At 45.4% G+C, this 18,463-nt stretch overlaps 1 protein-coding gene across 4 annotated transcripts in view; it reads right to left on the bottom strand.

Moving 5' to 3' along the window:
- The window catches only part of SEMA3F (semaphorin 3F), a 917,803-nt gene that overhangs the window by 346,292 nt on the left and 553,048 nt on the right, over positions 1 to 18,463 (bottom strand). For all 4 annotated transcript variants that reach the window (XM_033925950.1, XM_033925947.1, XM_033925948.1 and 1 more), the window contains one exon: positions 17,339 to 17,458. In XM_033925950.1, the coding sequence (XP_033781841.1) occupies positions 17,339 to 17,458 (120 nt within the window). The remainder of the gene's footprint in view (positions 1 to 17,338; positions 17,459 to 18,463) is intronic.

Below are 18,463 nucleotides of genomic sequence, written 5' to 3'. Positions count from 1 at the left end.
GATGCCCACTTCCTGCCATTGGATGCTCCCCTGAATCCCCAGAACCGCCCCCCCCCCCATGCACCCATGTTAATCCTGGCAATTTTCTTTCATGTGGAGACACTATGGCAAGAGGGAGTGGGCATCCCTCCTGCCAATTTTCTTTTGCCGGGGTGGGGGTGGGGGTGGAAGTGGTCGGTATGGCAGGAGGAATGGGCATTCCTCCTGCCATTTTTGCTGTTGTGGGGATGATGTCAGTTCATGGTGTCGGTTCATTAGGGAGGGCCGTTATCAGCGTATGTGTGTGTGTGCTTTTATTCTTTTTTTTTTTAAATATCATTTTTATTAAAGAAGTAACAAGAGAAACGAGCATGATACAAAAATGGAAAAGCAAACCGAGGCATCAATGAAAAAAAGAACACAATAACCTTCAACAAGAGTACATAATAGGCCAGCAAGACACAGGACTGTCCAAGAGCATGAACAGCCCACTTCCCTCATCGGCCCCATACATTTTCAATATACCAGCCCCAGCCCCAGCCCCAGCCCCAAGGAGCCCCTACTCAAGGGGCAACACACACACCAGCGCCGCAAACCAGTCAAACCAGCAGACATACTCCACGCACACTCCCCATTCAAGCTCCCCCCCTCCCCCCCCCAAGTCTGGAGACCAGAGGTAACCACATGAACACCTTCCACAAGGCCAGGTAAGCCAACACCTCAGCGTTGGCGGAGCGTTTATGATAGCAAATTTCAAAACGTGCCAGCTCAATCATCTGAATGATCCAACAGTCTAAGGGAATAGACCCCTCCTGAGCCCAGTATTGTAAAATCGTTCTCTTAATCGTCAACACAGACAAGTAAATGAAGTGCCGCTGAGGTGCAGTGAGGCCTTGCTCTTCCAGCAGGGTCTGATCACTGAAAAGCAGCGTTTTGTAGTCCCACTCCAAGTCGTGCTGCAGGACTAAATGAAGCTGCGCAAAAGAGGAGTTCCATAAGGAAAGTTCAGGGCACTCTAAGAAGGAATGCAATAGCGTCCAGGGGGCCCCTCTACATTTGGTACACAATGGCTCTTTCCACAAACCCAGGCGGGCACCCCTTTCCTTAGTGATGTAAGCCCTATGGAGGATTTTAAATTTGGTCTCCTGCCAAGCCGCTGATTTCACAAAAGCATACAAGGTGTGAAAAAGCTCGAGAAAGGTTTCAGGGGTGTACTGTGTAGCAAGGTCCCGGTTCCACCTATCCCGCAGAGTGGCCAAATGCCCCGGGGAAGCGGAGGAACGAACCACCCGATACCAGAAAGATAGAGAGCTCTGGGAGGCTGGTACACAAAGTAAATACTCATCGAGAGGTCCGCACGTCCACTCTTCGCCATACTGTTGGCGAAGGCTCTGATAGTAATGTTGAGCTTGTAAATATGCAAAGAATTGATGTTTGGGAATGTCCCACTGATCCCGAAGTTGGATGAATGAAGCAAAAGCTCCTGTGTCCCCATCAAGCATATGAGAGAGAGAGAGGATGCCCCCTTAGAAGCCCAGGCAGCGAACGGTGAGCGGCCTAGTGAAACTGGGATTACCCTGGAGCTGCAAAAAAGGCGAGGCTAGTGGGGAACGAGCCTGCGTCCAGCACCACCACCGCCAGGCCAGACAAAAAGTGTGCAAAAAATGTAAATGCCCCGGGGTGTATGCAAAAGATTCAAAAAGGTAAAGGGTGCACACCAACCTGCCATCCACCCCGAAGGGGAGAACCGAGCAGCCCCTCATGAAAAAAACGCATATAAGGGCCGCCATATTGTACGCACGAACATCAGGAAGAGCCAGGCCCCCCTCCTGCTTAGAAAGTGCCAGCAATGTGCGCTGCCCCGTGGTACCAGAGAAACGTAGAGAAAAGTGAGCGAAGTTTCCCAATATCGCGCTGTAACACCCAGAAGGGTACAATTTGTAAGGGGTATAACAGTATGGGCAGTAAGATAATTTTAACCAGCGCCGCCCTCCCCAACAGGGACAGTGGAAGGTCTTGCCAAGCAGAACAGAGGGCCTGAATTTTGTTAATAGAAGCCAAAACATTACACTTATACATAACCCTGGGGACCACGTGCAGGTAAATGTCAAGATAGCGCATTGGTTTTTGCACCGGAGGGATCAACAACGCAGCGTGCCAAGGCTCCCAGCCAAGCCCTGTCAGAGGTAACAATTCAGACTTTGCACAATTCACTTTAAGATCTGAAATTTGTGCCAAACTCGGTCCCAGACGCAACGCCACCAGCAAATGAAGGGGTGCCTGGTTCAAAAAAAGTAAGATATCATCAGCAAACAAGGTGATGCGACATTCTGCACTCCCTATTTGGATACCACACAACTCAGGACTAGAGCGGATCTTAATGGCTAGCGGTTCGATGGCTAAGACGAACAACAGTAGAGAGAGGGGACATCCCTGACATGTCCCCCTGCAAAGCGAGAAGGAAGTCAAGAGGCCACCATTGATAATGAGGCGCGCCTGCAGCCTGGTGTAGAGGCCCTGAATCCAGGTAAGAAAGTTCCCGTCCAAACCATACTCCTGCAACACCCAGAAAAGGTACTGCCAGGATATACTATCAAAGGCCTTTTCCATATCAAGCCCAACGATCGCGGAGGTGCCCCATCTGCCCCTGTGCTCGTGGAGTGCCATCAATGCCTTAAGGAGATTCATGGAGGCAAAGCGCTGCGGAATGAACCCGACTTGATCATCCCCAATGAACCATTGCTTTTATTCTAATGGGACAGATATTGTGCATGAGCTTTTTTCTGCATTGGGGCGGTAAATGCGATCGTCGCTAAAGCTGTCAGAACAGCCCAGTCAGGGTTCTAGGGGATTGAAAGGAGGATCCTACTGATGGTGAAAATCTAACCAAACTATTTTGCTTTGAATAAAAATATGGTTATTCCAGTAAAGCAAGGTCTTTTGAGTCCAGGCCTGCAGGGCTGTAACAGGTGTCTTAATGTTAGTGCAGGCTGGCTAGGTATGTGCTCCATAAAAGGGTTGCCCCCTCCCTCTCCCTCCCGCAGCTCCAGCCCTCTGAACCAAGAGGCTTCTCCCAGGCAGAGCTGTCGCAGGGCTTCTGGAAACCCCTACAGCACCATGAAACCTCAAAATTTGGATAAGAATCACAAAAATAATGAAAAGATACTTCGACTTGCTAACAGAAGGAAAAACAGGAGATGAGACACCACTGCTCAGTGACAGAAAGAGATGGAGTTGAAAAATATAGATGATGCTTTCTGCAATCCTCATGGGTGAAGGGAAGGAACCCATTTGTCAAGACTCATGATCTTTTGCACTGGAAATATATTTGTTTGTGCATTCTCTTGAAGGGATCTTCTTAGCGTGTTTCTTATCTCCCCCTTTAGGGCCCTTCTGATCACAACCCCCTTTCCCTGAAGAGCTTATCCCATCACAGCTCCCCTTATGAGGAACATCCCCTCTTCTCCAAAAATTCCTTCAGCCTCCCATAAGCTCCCCCAGATCCTACCTGTATATATGCTGGAGGTCTAGGGGGAACCAAGCAGGAGCAATGTCGTCACTTCTGCTCATGCTGGCATTGGCAATCCCTAGATGTAGTCTCCCAGTACAACAAAAGTTTGACACCTTAGCTGTAGTATTGCAAGTCTACTATGAGAGGTAACTGGCACCATTTTGAACCTGGTGCTAGTAGATGCAGAAGTGACTGGTGATTACTCCTACCCCTTAGCCCCTAGACCCCAGAGATGTTTATAGACAGGTCCAGGGAGAAGGCACTAAGTGAGGATGGGGGAATCTTTGCAAAAGGAGTTCCTCAGATGGTGGTTGTAGTGGGAGGACTTTGGGGAGGTATGTGATGTGAAATTTTTTTTTAATGAAGGTTGTGATTGGGGGGAATGTATGATATAATATAATACAAAATGTTCTTATAGTCCGCAATAACCAACAAGTTCTGTGTAGATCACAGAATTATGAAATCCAGGCAGACCCTGGAGATTTACAATAATAAAGTTTCACATTAAAAAAAACAACATAACAAAATTTCTCTAAAAAGAAACGACTTCAAAAGTTTCTAAAAAAGAATAATAGCTAGTGATGTATCTAACCTGAACTGGTAAAATTCCAAGTGGAAGAGGTTCTGGTACTCTCCCTTATAAAGAATTGTTGATAAGGAAAGTGTTAGGCTCTACTTCCTTCTATTTTGCACTTGTCTAATGCCTTCCTGGTCTTCTCAGTAGTGAGGTCCCTCTCCCTGTCCATGCAAATCAGCTTCTCACCTCCTAGCGTATACGGTTCCTTCCGATTATTAATCCCCAAATGCATTACTATGCATTTCTTTGCATTGAATTTTAGTTGCCAAATATTAGACCATTCCTCTAACTTTTGTAGATTCTTTTTCATGTTTCCACTCCCTCTTCGGTGTCTACTCTGTTACAAATCTTGGTATCATCTGCAAAAATGTACACTTTACCTTCTAACCCTTCAGCAATGTCACTCATAAACATATTGAACAGGATCGGCCCCAGCACTGAACCCTGAGGGACTCCACTACTCACCTTTCCTTCCTCCGAGCGACTCCCATTAATCACCACCCTCTGGCGTCTGTCCGACAGCCAGTTTCTAACCTAGTTCACCATTTTGGTCCTAACTTCAGCCCTTCAAGTTTGTTCAAGAGCCTCCTATGAGGAACTGTATCAAAAGCTTTGCTGAAATCTAAGTAAATTACATCTAGCATATGTCCTCGATCCAGCTCTCCGGTCACCCAATCAAAAAATTCAATCAGGGTCTATAATTTTCCAGATTACCACTGGAACCTTTTTTAAAAAATTAGTGTCACGTTGGCCACCTTCCAGTCTTATGCTATACTGGATTTTAAAGAAAAATTACAAATTATAACAATAGCTCTGCAAGTTCATTTTTCTATTCTATCAGCACTCTGAAAGGTATACCATCCATTCCATTTGATTTGCTACTGTTCATTTTTTCAAACTAGCCCAATGTTACAGAGATTTGTTTGAGTTTCTCTAATTCATCAGAATTGAATATAATTTAACATAAGAACATAAGAATTGGCACTGCTGGGTCAGACCAGTGGTCCATCCTACCCGGTAGTCCACTCATGTGGCAGCCCCCAGGTCAAAGACCAGTGCTCTAAATGAGTCCAGCCTCACCTGCGTACATCCCAGTTTAGCAGGAACTTGTGCAGCTTAGTCTTGAAACCCTGGAGGGTGTTTTCCCCTACAACAGACTCTAGAAGAGCGTTCCAGCTCTCCGCCACTCTCTGGGTGAAGAAGAACTTCCTAACATTTGTATAGAATCTATCCCCTTTCAACTTTAGAGAGTGCCCTCTCGTTTTCCCTACCTTGGAGAGCGTGAACAGTCTGTCTTTATCTACTAAGTCTATTCCCTTCAGTATTTTGAATGTTTTGATCATGTCTCCTCTTTTCAAGGGAGAAGAGGCCCAGTTTCTCCAATCTCTCACTGTACGGCAACTCCTCGAGCCCCTTAACCATTTTAGTCACTCTTCTCTGGACCTTTTCGAGTAGTACCTTGTCCTTCTTCATGTACGGCGACCAGTGCTGGACGCAGTACACCAAGTGAGGGTGCACCATAGCCCGGTACAGTGGCATGATAACCTTCTCTGTTCGTGATCCCCTTCTTTATTATTCCCAGCATTCTGTTCGCCCTTTTTGCCACTGCAGCGCATTGTGCAGACGGCTTCATCGACTTGTCGATTAGAACTCCCAAGTCTCTTTCCTGGGAGGTCTCTCCAAGTACCGCCCCGGACATCCTGTATTCGTGCATGAGATTTTTGTTACCGACATTGTGACATACCCAGCACCAGCTCTAGTTTGGCCCCTGGTAAGATCCGGTGCAGAAGAGCTGACCAGATTGATTCTGGCAGTTAACTTGAGGCTGACCCCTCTTGCCCCTATATCCAGAGTAATAGTGGTATGGGACAGAGGCAGGCAGACTGTCAACAGCAGCCGTCAGGCTATAGGGCAGCTAGAGAAGCTACAAGGAATTTAGCTGCACCGAGTAAACCCAGAGAGAGAAAGGCTGCTTTGGAACCAAAGCCCATCCCCCGCTACAGGCTGAAGGGGATTGGCTATGAGCTGCTTAAGAGCAGACTGATGCAAGCAGCAGTGGGAGGAGCGAGTGACCAGGGTGAGTCACTCCCACAGCCCAAGGCAGTACAGGAGTCCTGGAGCCAGGCAGGAGAGCCAGAAGTATCAGATTGGCCAATGCAGGAGGTGGAAGAAATCCGTCCCACCTCGGGCTTCCAGTTTCCTAATGGTGTGGAAAGCATGGAGGTACAAACCGCTGGTCCTGTGATAGAGAGCCAGGCAGAATCCATGGACATTGAATGAGAAAGAGAGAGAGTGAGTAACTGTGAAACAGTTGGTATTTTTTTTTTCTCATGCTTTCTTTCTGTGTGAGAAAAAGCCTGAAGAATTTCTATGTGTTTTAGGCTATATTATTTTTGATTTAAGTACAATACTTACCTGAATACTGCCACTGGATTTACTTAAAGTAAAGTTTGGGCTAGAGAACCTAAGGGTTGAATGATTTGAGTGTATTTTTGAATTGTGGAAATCCTGCTGTGGCTACCGTTCCTTGGAAGCTAATTAGCTAATCAGTTAATCTCTCACAGCTGTTTTTGCTTGCCATGAGATAGCTGAAGAAACGCTGGGGTTTTTGCAAAGCTGTGCTGTGCAAGGCTGTGCTGAGGCTTACTGCCTGATAAGATATATGATATTGTCTGTAGCAAGGTTTTGTTCTGAACTTTGCCTGACTGCTGAAAGTATCTGTTTCCTGCCTCTGACAAATATTGCTGAGAAGAAATGTAAAGCATGTTTGGGATATTACTGAAAAATGCAGGACTGTAACAAAGTACAAGATCCTTGACAGAACCAAACCCATATAGGGATTTTTGACTTTTTATTTTCTCATTTTCCTTTTTGCAAAAGACTTTATTTTTGGATGAAATATTACAGTGTCTGTGCTTTGTATTACACTGTTTGGACCGCTAAGGTCAGAATAAACACCTTGTTTTTCTTTGGAATATTTGGTCTGAGTGGTGGTGTTTTGGGAACCCATACTTACCTTTTCTCTCCTAGGCCTAGGCAGTCGCCTAGTGCCAACCAAAAAGTCCTGAAGATACCCCTGGTTAAAGGGGAACCCCAGAATTCCAGTGTTTGTCACAGGTTAGCTCTGCTCTGAGGAGTGTTGGTGACAACATGCATCACTTTACACTTATCCACGTGTCGATGCCCATTTCTCGAGCTTGATTATGCCACTTTGCAGATCTTCACAACTCTGAATAACTTTGTATCGTCCGCAAATTTAATCACCTCACTCATCTTACCAATGTCTAGATCATTTATAAAGATGTTGAAGAGCACAGGTCCAAGCAACGAGCCCTGCGGCATCCCGCTGGTGACACTCTTCCAGTCCGAGTATTGTCCATTTACTCCCACTCTCTGTTTCCTATGCTCCAGCCAGTTTTTAATCCACATGAGTATTTCACCCTCGATTTCATGGCTTGCAATTTTACGAAGTAGTCGTTCATGTGGAACCTTGTCAAACGACTGGGTCACCCTTGTCTATCCGCCTGTTTACTCCCTTGAAGAAGTGCAGCAAATTCGTAAGGCAAGATCTGCCAGTACCCAGGGCCGACGAGAAGAGGCAGATAGAGTTGCAAGGAGTCAACGCGTGGATGTGCCGCTGGTGTGAGGAAGAAGGATTCCACTTCGTGCGCAACTGGACAATGCTCTGGGGGAAAAGCAAGCTGTACAGGAAGGACAGACTCCACCTTAGCAGAGATGGAATGAGGTTACTTGCAAGCAACTTCAAGAGAGAAGTTGATAAGTTTTTAAACTAGGAAGAAGGGGAAAGCTGACAGTCGACCAAGAGAAAGAGTCGATGGTTCGGAAACCGGTATACCCAGAGAATACCGTGCAGGAAGATATAGGGGAAGACTCACCAGATCATAGGCAAGACAGACCGAAAGGGACACAAGAGGGAAGAAAGTGCAAGAAGGGGACAGGCCACAAACTCAAATGTATGTACACAAACGCAAGGAGCCTAAGGAATAAGATGGGTGAATTAGAAGCAATGGCACAAAAAGATAACGTTGACATCTTCGGAATCACGGAAACATGGTGGACTGTGGAAAACATCTGGGACACTGTGATACCGGGATGCAAGCTATACCGCAGAGACAGAGTGGCTCATAAAGGCGGGGCATTGCCATATACGTCAAAGAAGAAATTGAATCCACTGGAAAGAGCACGCCACAACTGATGGATAAGTTAAGAGTCTCTATGGGTCAAACCTCCGGGAACGAATGGACTGGAAATGAAGATCGGCATCTACTACCGACCCCCAGGGCAGTCTGAAGAAATTGATGGAGAAATGACAGATGAGATTAAATGCAACTGCAAAGGAGGCAACACAGTTATCATGGGTGACTTCAACTATCCGGGGATAGAATGGAACCTAGGCACATCTGGCTGTGCTAGGGAGACCAAGTTCCTGGAAGCTGTAGGCTATTGCTTCCTGGAACAACTTGTCAAGGAAAATACTAGAGGAAATGCAATTCTGGACTTAATTCTAAACGGACTACGAGGACCGGCACAAGGTGTAGAAGTAGAAGGAACGCTGGGAAACAGCGATCACAACATGATCCACTTCAACCTGGATACAGGGATGAAATATCGGACCAGAACAACGGCCATGGCATTAAACTTCCATAAAGGGAATTACGAAGGGATGAGACTCATGGTGGGGAAGAAGATTAAGAAGAGGATAAGCGCTGTAAAAATTCTAGAGCAAGCTTGGTCCCTTTTTAAGAACATAATCACCGAGGAGCAAGATCTTCATATACCACGTATCAACAAAGGATCCAAGAGGAAAAAAAAACAAAGAACTGGTGTGGCTTACTGTAGAGGTGAAGGAAGCGATCAGAGACAAGAAAACCTTGTTTAAGGAATGGAAAAGGTCAAAAACGGACGAAAACTGGAATAAGCACAAACAACATCAACGCAGGTGCCATAAGGCGGTAAAAGGAGCCAAAAGAGACTACGAGGAAAAAATAGCCAAGGAGGCGAAAAACTTCAAGCCATTCTTTCGATACATTAAGGGGAAACGACCCGCGAAGGAAGCGGTGGGGCCATTGGTGACCATGGAATAAAGGAAGATAAAGAAATCGCTGAAAAACTGAACACATTTTTTGCGTCTGTATTTACCGAAGAGGATATATGCAACATACCGGAATCCATCAGGCTATATGCTGGAAACGAAGACGGGAAACTGACAGGGCTGACAGACAGATTGATAGGCTAAAGAGCGACAAATCCCCAGGATCGGATGTCATCCATCCGAGGGTCATCAAGGAACTGAAAGGGACTATAGCTGAATTGCTTCAACTAATAGCCAACCTGTCAATCAAATCGGGGAAGATTCCGGAACAGGAAGATGGCAAATGTTACGCCGATCTTCAAAAAGGGTTCGAGGGGAGATCCGTGAAACTACAGACCGGTGAGTATGATCTCGGTACTAGGAAAGATGGTAGAGGCGCTGATAAAGGACCACATCATTGATCACCTTGATGGACACGGTCTGATGAGGACCAGCCAGCACGGCTTCAGCAAAGGCAGATCTTGTCTGACAAACTTGCTGCACTTCTTTGAGGAGGTAAACAGGGGAATAGACAAGGGTGATCCAGTCGACATTGTTTCTCTGGATTTTCAGAAGGCATTCAACAAGGTTCCACATGAACGACTACTTCGGAAGATTGTGAGTCATGGAATCGAGGGTGAAATACTCACATGGATCAAAAACTGACTGGAGCATAGAAAACAGAGAGTGGGGAAAAATGGACAATACTCGGACTGGAAGAGTGTCACCAGTGGGGTGCCGCAGGGCTCGGTGCTTGGACCTCTGCTCTTCAACATCTTTATAAATGATCTGGTATGATGAGTGAGGTGATTACATTTGAGGACGATACTAAGCTATTCAGAGTAGTGAAGGTGCAGGAGGATTGCGATGATCTGCAACGTGACATAAACATGCTTGCGACATGGCAAATGAGGTTCAACGTGGATAAGTGTAAGGTGATGCATGTCGGTAACAAAAATCTCATGCACGAATACAGGATGTCCGGGCCTGTACTTGGAGAGACCTCCCACCACATGTCTATGCAATGTGCGGTGGCAGTGAAAAGGGCAAACAGAATGCTAGGAATGATTAAAAAGGGGATCACGAACAGATCGGAGAAGGTTATCATGCTGCTGTACCAGGCCATGGTGCGCCCTCACCTGGAATACTGCGTCCAGCACTGGTCGCCGTACATGAAGAAGGACACGGTACTACTCGAAAGGGTCCAGAGAAGCGACTAAAATGGTTAAGGGGCTGGAGGAGTTGCCGTACAGTGAGAGATTGAAGAAACTGGGCCTCTTCTCCCTTGAAAAGAGGAGACTGAGAGGGGCCATGATCGAAATATTCAAAATACTGAAGGGAATAGACTTAGTAGATAAAGACAGACTGTTCACCCTTTCCAAGGTAGGGAGAACGAGAGGGCACTCTCTAAAGTTGAAAGGGGATAGATTCCGTACAAACATAAGGAAATTCTTCTTCACCCAGAGAGTGGTGGAAAACTGTAACACTCTTCTAGAATCTGTTATAGAGGAAAACACACTTCAGGGTTTCAAAAGAAAGTTGGACAAGTTCTTGCAAAACTGGAATATACGCAGGTGAGGCTGGACTCATTTAGAGCACTGGTCTTTGAACAGGGCCACCGTGTGAGCGGACTACTGGGCAGGATGGACCACTGGTCTGACCCAGCAGCGGCAATTCTTATGTTCTTATGCCTTTGCTGAAACCGTGCTGGCTGGTCCTCATTAATCCATGTCCGTCAAAGTGATCAATGATGCGGTCCTTTATCAGCACCTCTACCATCTTTCCCGATACCGAGGCCAGACTCACCGGTCTGTAGTTTCCCAGATCTCCCCTTGAACCTTTTTTGAAGATCGGCGTAACATTCGCCTCCTTCCAGTCGTCCGGAATCCTTCCCGATTTGATCAACAGATTGGCTATCAGTTGAAGCAGTTTAGCTATAGTCCCTTTCAGTTCCTTAATTACCCTTATATGGATACTATCCAGTCCCGGGGATTTTTCACTCTTAAGCCTATCAATCTGCCTGCATAACTCTTCTAGACTGACTGTCAACCCTGTCAGTTTCCCGTCTTCATTTCCAGCATATAGTCTGATGGGTTCTGGTAGGCTGTGTCCTCTTCGTTAAATACAGACGCAAAAAATGTGTTCAGTTTGTCCTCCTTTAGCACTCCATTTATTCCATGGTCATCCAACCGCTTCCTTCGCAGGTCATTTCCCCTTAATATATCGAAAGAACGGCTTGAAGTTTTTCGCCTCCTTGGCTATTTTTTCCTCGTAGTCACTTTTGGCCCCTTTTACCGCCTTATGGCACCTGTGTTGATGTTGTTTGTGCTTATTCCAGTTTTCGTCCATTTTTGACCTTTTCCATTCCTTAAACGAAGTTTTCTTGTCTCTGATTGCTTCCTTCACCTCTATAGTGAGCCATGCCGGTTCTTTGTTTTTTTCCTCTTGGATCCCTTGTTGATACGCGGTATATATAGATTTTGTGCCTCAGTGACTGTGTCCTTAAAAAGGGACCAACCTTGCTCTAGCATTTTCACAGTGCTTATCCTCTTCTCAATCTTCTTCTCCACCATGAGTCTCATCCCTTCGTAATTCTCTTTTCGGAAGTTTAGCGCTGTGGCCGTCATTCTGGACCGATGTTTCTCCCCTGTGTCCCAGGTCGAAGCGGATTATGTTGTGATCACTGCTTCCCAGCGTCCCTTCTACTTCTACACTTTGTGCCGGTCCTCGCAGTCCATTTAGAATTAAGTCCAGAATTGCATTTCCTCTTGTATTTTCTTTTACATGTAGTTTGTCACAATCCTATCCCTAAAGTGCAGCTTTCGCCGGGGCAGGCTATTGTTAAACCTGGCCCAGTGATCCGGAGGGCAAATCACGGGGATAGGATTGTGACCAAGCCTAGGGAAAAACCCAGGTTTCCCTTTGTAGCAGACAGGTCTGATTCCCAGGGAGGAGAAGAGGAGAGTTGGGACAGCCCACAACAGCCCCAGAGAAACCTTTCTTTCCCTGGAGATTATCAGCTGAAGGGAATAATTAGGCTCCCAAAGGCAGGCAGGGAGAGTAAGCCAAAAGCTCCTCCCCTTCAGAGGGCAGGGCAGTTTCCTCTGACTACTTTGGAGGCTGCTCTAAGGAGAAGAAAGGCAGTCTGTCCTGAACCAGCTCAGGGAAGGATCTCCCCTCCTGAAGGCACCCCAGAGGCTGGGGACTGGGAAATGCAGGAGCCTGACACAGACCCTTTGGACAACCAGCTACCCGGGGTAGAGCCTATGGAGTTCAGTGAAAGTGCCAGTCTGCCTGAAGAAGTCCTTATGGAAATCAGCTAAGTGGCAGGGCTGGAGAATGTGAGGCTTATTTCCCTACTGGAGCTGGGGTTTGTACTGCTTTGGAGGAAAGGGGGTTTGTTAAGGGAAAACCCTTTGAAGGACTTGTGCTGACAGTGCCTGCACTGCTTGAATTAAGCAGAGAAAAAAAAACACGTTTTTTTTTTCTTGTTGCAAGTTTGATTGGTCAGCTGGGTTTTATGCTGACTGGATTTGTCAGGGTATGTGTGAGAACCTGAGGGAAGTAAAGTGGGGGAAGAATTCACTAAACAACCGGTTGGGTTAGTGGGGCCATTAATGGCATGTCTGTTATTCAGATTATTTAATTGGTGAATTCACTTGCTCCCCTCCCCCCTTACCAACTCTTGTGGAGCTGGCTGGGGAAGAAGCCAGAACAGCAGAAGGCTTGTGCACCTGAACTGATTCAGCAGTGCTGTGGAATTGAACTTTGTGTGTCAGTGAGAAGAACTGTTCATGCTCTTTTGTTTTTCCTTTGAGAATGAATTTTTGATTACTTACCTGACTAAAGGTCTGAGTTGGTCCCTTTTACTTTTGCTGACCGATTCTTCTGGAGTTCCTGATTTAAAGTGTTTGCTTTATGACTGTGTGTGGTGGAACAAACTATTGGACAAAGCTTATTACTCTTTCCACCGAATAAAGTGGATTACCCAGGACTAATGAGTAATTGACTTTTTTTTTTTTTCTGTCTTTTTGGCTTTACTGATAAGTCAGAGCATAGTTTCCAGCAGGACCTTCCTCCATTAGGAAGGCACGTCGGAGCAGCGTAACTGTGAGCGCGGGCCGGACCTCCTTGTTTCCCAGGTACCGGCTTCGCTACAAGTTCCAGGTAGCAATCGCCTACAGCATTCAGGAACTTGGTCTCCCCGGATAGTTGAAGTCACCCATGATAACTGCGTTGCCTCCCTTGCAGTTGCATTTAATCTCGTCAGTCACTTCTCCATCAATTTCTATGGACTGCCCTGGGGGTCGGTAGTAGATGCTAATCTTCGTGTCCAGTCCATTTGTTCCCGGAATTTTGACCCATAGAGACTCTAACTTATCCGTCAGTTGTGGTGTATTCTCTCCAGTAGATTCAATTCCCTCTTTGACATATATGGCACCTTTTTGAGCTACTCTGTCTCTGCGGTATAGTTTGTATCCCGGTAGCACAGTGTCCCAGACGTTTTCCTCAGTCCACCATGTTTTTGTGATGCCGATGATGTCAACATTATCTTTTTGTGCCACAGTTTCTAATTCACCCATATTATTCCTTAGGCTCCTTGCGTTTGTGTACATACACTTGAGTTTACGACCTGTTCCTTTTCTTGCATTTCCTTCAATCTTTCTTGCTTGTGATCCCGTGTCTCTTCCCTTATATCTTCCTGCACGGTATCCTCTGGTGAGTCTTCCCCTCTACCTTTCTGCCACTGTTAGCTTCCCCCCCAACTTCCTCAGTGAAGACTGAGGTAAAGAATTCATTTAATCTCTCCACTATGGCCTTGTCTTCCCTGAGAGCACCCTCGGTCTTCTAGCAGTTCAACCAATTCTCTTCCCAGCTTCTTGCTTCTAATATACCTAAAAAAGTTTTTATTGTGTTTTTGCTTCCAGTGCAATCTTCTTTTCAAGGTCTTTTTTTGCCTTCCTTATTAGCATCTTGCATTTGACTTGACATTCCTTGTGTTGTTTACAATTATTTTCAGTCAGATCCTTCTTCCACTTTCTGAAGGATTCTGTTTTAACTCTAATAGCTTCCTTCATTTCACTCATTAACCACACTGGCTTCCATTTGGTCTTCCTTCCTCCTTTTTTAATACATGGAATATATCATCTGGGCTTCCAGGATAGTAGTTTTGAATATTTCCAAGATGGTAGTTTTGAATATTTTTGACCTTTGCAGCTGTACCTCTAAGTTTCTTTGTAACCATTTTCTTCATGTTATCAAAGTCTCCTTTTTTAAAGTTAAGTGCTGTTGCATTGGGTTTCCTGTGCAAACTTATTCCAGGGATTATATCAAATCTGATCATGTTATGATCACTGTTATCAAGCAGCCCCAGCACCATTACCTCTCGCACCAATTCATGCGCTCCACTAAGAACTAGATCTAGAATTGTTTCACCTCTTTTCAGTTCCTGAACCAGCTGATCCATCAAGGTTTCATCAATGAATTTATTTCCCTAGCATGCCCATTTACCCAGTCAATATCTATTCTTTAAAGGATGTTCTTTTGGCTTTAATAGTAGAAGGAGGTTAAGAGTAAGGATACCCACAAATGATTCCCTTCTAATGGGGAAATAATTTGTTTTTTTTCTGCAGCAAGAGGAAAGTGTAACACTAGGAGAAAGTAAGCAGTACTGGTGGTCTGGTGAGTGGGATTTATCTGGGTTGGAATTTCTCTATCCTGAATAATCTCACTTAATATCAACCCCATGGGAGTGGCCTAAGGGATTTGGCCAATCTGAATCCTAGGCTACTCCCAGTGCATCCCAGAATGTACTGGGAGACAGGCCTAAGAATCCAGTTGGCCCAGGTGCATAAGGCCCCTCCTATGGGAGGGGCCTTAAGCACCTGAGCAAATCAGGGCCTTGTACACCTCCCTGGTGTATCCCATGATGCACCGGGAAGGAGAAGGCCTGCCAGTCAGTAGAGATGGGCCTGCCAGAGGAAGTAAGTATCCCTTCGGCTGGCCAACTAAAAAAGGTACTTATGGGGTTCAGGTGGGCTTAGGGGGGGTCGGGGTGCCGGGGATGTCTCAGAGGGGTGGGGCTACCCGCAGGAGGGCCTGGGCACCTCCTGCCAGGGGATGTTTTGGGGGGATGGGTGGGAATTTTCTGGTAGGAGGGATTGGGCATCCCTTCTACCAAGGGATGTCTCAGGGAGATGTGGTGGGGGATGGGATGGGGTGGGGTGGGGTTGGGATTTTCCAGCAGGAGGGATTGGACATCCCTTCTTCCAGTGGATGTCGGGGGAGGGGGGGCATGAGGAATTGGGCACTTTTCCTGCCATGGACATTCAGGGGTGGGGGACAGCTTCAGGGGTTCCAGCAGGAGGAACTGGGCATTCTTCCTGCTGGGGATTATTTTGGGGTTTGTGGCAGGAGGGATTGGGCCTCCCTCCTGCTGGCCAACTTTGTGGTGGGATAGGTTCCCTGCTGCGGCTGCTAAATCGATCGCGGCAGGGAGATTCCCTTATCACAATCAATTCAGTTGCCGTGTCTATTTGAAATGTAGGCCAGCATTTTGCTGGCCTTAAGGCGCCTGTTGCAGCCCTAGGGAGATGCCTAGGGCCACCTAAGCTCGCCTAAGGTCACTTCTGGGTTAAACCACACTTAGTTTTGGGCAAGCTTAGGTGGCCCTACATGCCTCCCTAGGCTCACAAAGACAACTAAAATGTAGCCAGCCTCCCTGAAGGTGTTAAAAAAAAAAGTGAATCCCAATTGGCTAGTTAGACGGCAGAATAATGCCTACCATTGTCTAACCAGCCAATCGGGATGCACAATAAAAAAAATAAAATGCCTACAATCAAGACACTGTTTATAGAATTTGCCCCTAACTGTCTAAAGATGGAATGCTGGGGTTGAGTTGAGATGATATCTGAACAATTATGGAATGCTTTTAATCTCCATTTTTATTGTTTTAATTTTTTTCTATTTTATTTTTAATTCTATTTTGTTTCTTTTGATTGTTTTAATGCTATTGTATTTATTTATTTAAAAGATTTATATACCACCTATAAATAAAACATTTTCCATAAAATAACCATGCATATTTATAAACATAAAACAGAAATTTACAATTACATTCATCCCTATCTAAAATAACAAAACACTATTGTACACTACTTTGTTCTTTCTTTAATTGGAAAGATGGAATGTTATGTCATGATATAAAATTAAATTATATTGATATATTGCCAAAATTTATCTGTATAACTTGGAGGAGGAGCTAAGGTGTTTTCTAGAAGCAGGGTCCCAAATTATGGAGATAACAGTGATATTTGGTTGCTGTCCACATAACTTATCTTTTTCAGTAAGAATGCAAAAACAGCAGAACTAACTTAAACCAATAATTTATCTATATATAGCTATATAACTAAAGATAGGCAGATAATGTATTCATGTAAAGTTATGATCACATATTCAGTGGTGTGTGGTGCGGTAGTTAGAGCATCCTGAGGTTGTGGGTTCAAACCCTACACTGCTCCTTGTGACCCTGGGCAAGTCACTTAATCCCCCATTGCCCCAGGTACATTAGATAGATTGTGAACTCACCGGGACAGTCAGAGAAAAATGCTTGAGCCTGAATGTAATAATTTATTCCTCTGTATTTAAGAAGTGACTGCTCCACTAAATATTGACCTCACAGGTCCTGTGATCCTAGTGACTTCAGAAGTCTTTGCTAACCTGTGACTTTTTAATTTTCTTAGCCGTGTCAGTTTAATAGAATGTTTTGAAGGTATGACTTTCCTTTTGCTAAAACCATATGAAACCTTTCCTGTCTATCCATATGTCCATTCATTCTTTTCTTAAATAGGGTTTCTACTATTTTGTCTTGTAGCAGCATCAGGCTCATTGTCTGTCTTATTCTCATTGTCAGTCACCTTCTGATGCCCCAACTTGCCTCTCAAAGTGCACAGCCCTCCACACTTCTAATCAGATGCCCTTCCACATTCCTCTGACCATTCAATCCCCCCTCGTGTTTCAATTAATTTTCACCACTTTTGCCCTGACCCTTCTGATTGCACAAGGTCCCACTCCTTCTCTCCATATACACCTCTAATCTCATGGTGTATACCCCTACTGACTTTCCTCACCTCTCACTGTGTATATACACACTCACCTTAACTGTGAATTCCCTACTTACCATTCAGCCAGCGGGAGTTGTACTGGTCAGTCCTCATCGCTGTCTGTTTGCCCATTGTGCGAAAGATTGCTGCATCTGTGCCCATGAAATCAATATACACACCTGCATACAGCTCCCCATCTACAGAAAGAGACACAGCAAGATGTCAGAATATATCTAGAGAAACAACCTGTGTTATGCCCATTCACCTAAAAATACAGGAGCTTAAATCATACTCAGGTGGCAAGTTAAATTACCATTTAAACAGTATCTAAAGGGGAATGAAGGGATAGGAAGGGAAAGCTGAGAATAAAAGGGTTGGGTGAGCAGATTCTAAGCTAAAAGAAAGGAGATGGGGAGTAAATGGTTGGCAGGGGGCAGATGGGAGAATGAAGGAAGGGATCTAGAGAAGACAGGGTAAACAGTCTGTTGTGTACCTCAGCTGAGGTTTGATTAGAAAAGAGTTTCAGTAAAGAAGATGGGGTCAATATCTGGCTCAAAGGGATCAGCAGCTTTTAAGTTGTTAATAACTACGGGTTGAATTAAGCCTGGATATTCAATGCCAGGCCATGCCTGTGCATTAGCAGTGAACATCCAAGTCAGTGCAGCTACCCAGAAGCTATCAAGGCACCAACCACTACATACTGGTCCTAACTTTATCCACCTACTTTTCTGGTTAGAGGACTAAACATTGCCTCTAATCCCTAAATCCCAACTATATCATTTACAGACTGTACAAAATCTAGCAGCACATGTCTTGTGTACGGCTTGGAAATGTATTCATGCTTCTCCCCTACTGATCAGGTTGCACTGGTTACCACACCAGTATAAAATTGTGCTTGGTTCAAGGTTCTTTGTATCACTCAAAAAACACTCTCCCCCCTCTTCTATGAAACAGCGCTAGCGTTTTTTAGCGCAAAGAGAGCACAGAGAGCTGTGCTGCTCCCAATGCTCATTGAGTTCCTATGAGCGTCAGGAGCAGCGCAGGCCATTCAGCGCGGCTCCCCCTGCTAGAAACTGCTAGCGCAGTCTCGTAGAAGAGACCCTCTATCTGGGTACCACTATATATTTGTCCTCTCTAATTATTCCTTGTACTCTTTGCATGCACATCGTCTTGTTCCCCCACCCCCTACAACATGCAATGAT

The sequence above is a fragment of the Geotrypetes seraphini genome, chromosome 17, assembly GCF_902459505.1.
Source record: "Geotrypetes seraphini chromosome 17, aGeoSer1.1, whole genome shotgun sequence".
In the NCBI taxonomy this organism is placed as follows: Eukaryota; Metazoa; Chordata; class Amphibia; order Gymnophiona; family Dermophiidae; genus Geotrypetes; species Geotrypetes seraphini.
Note: the sequence above shows the minus strand (reverse complement) of the source record. Positions and strands in the feature narration are given on the sequence as shown.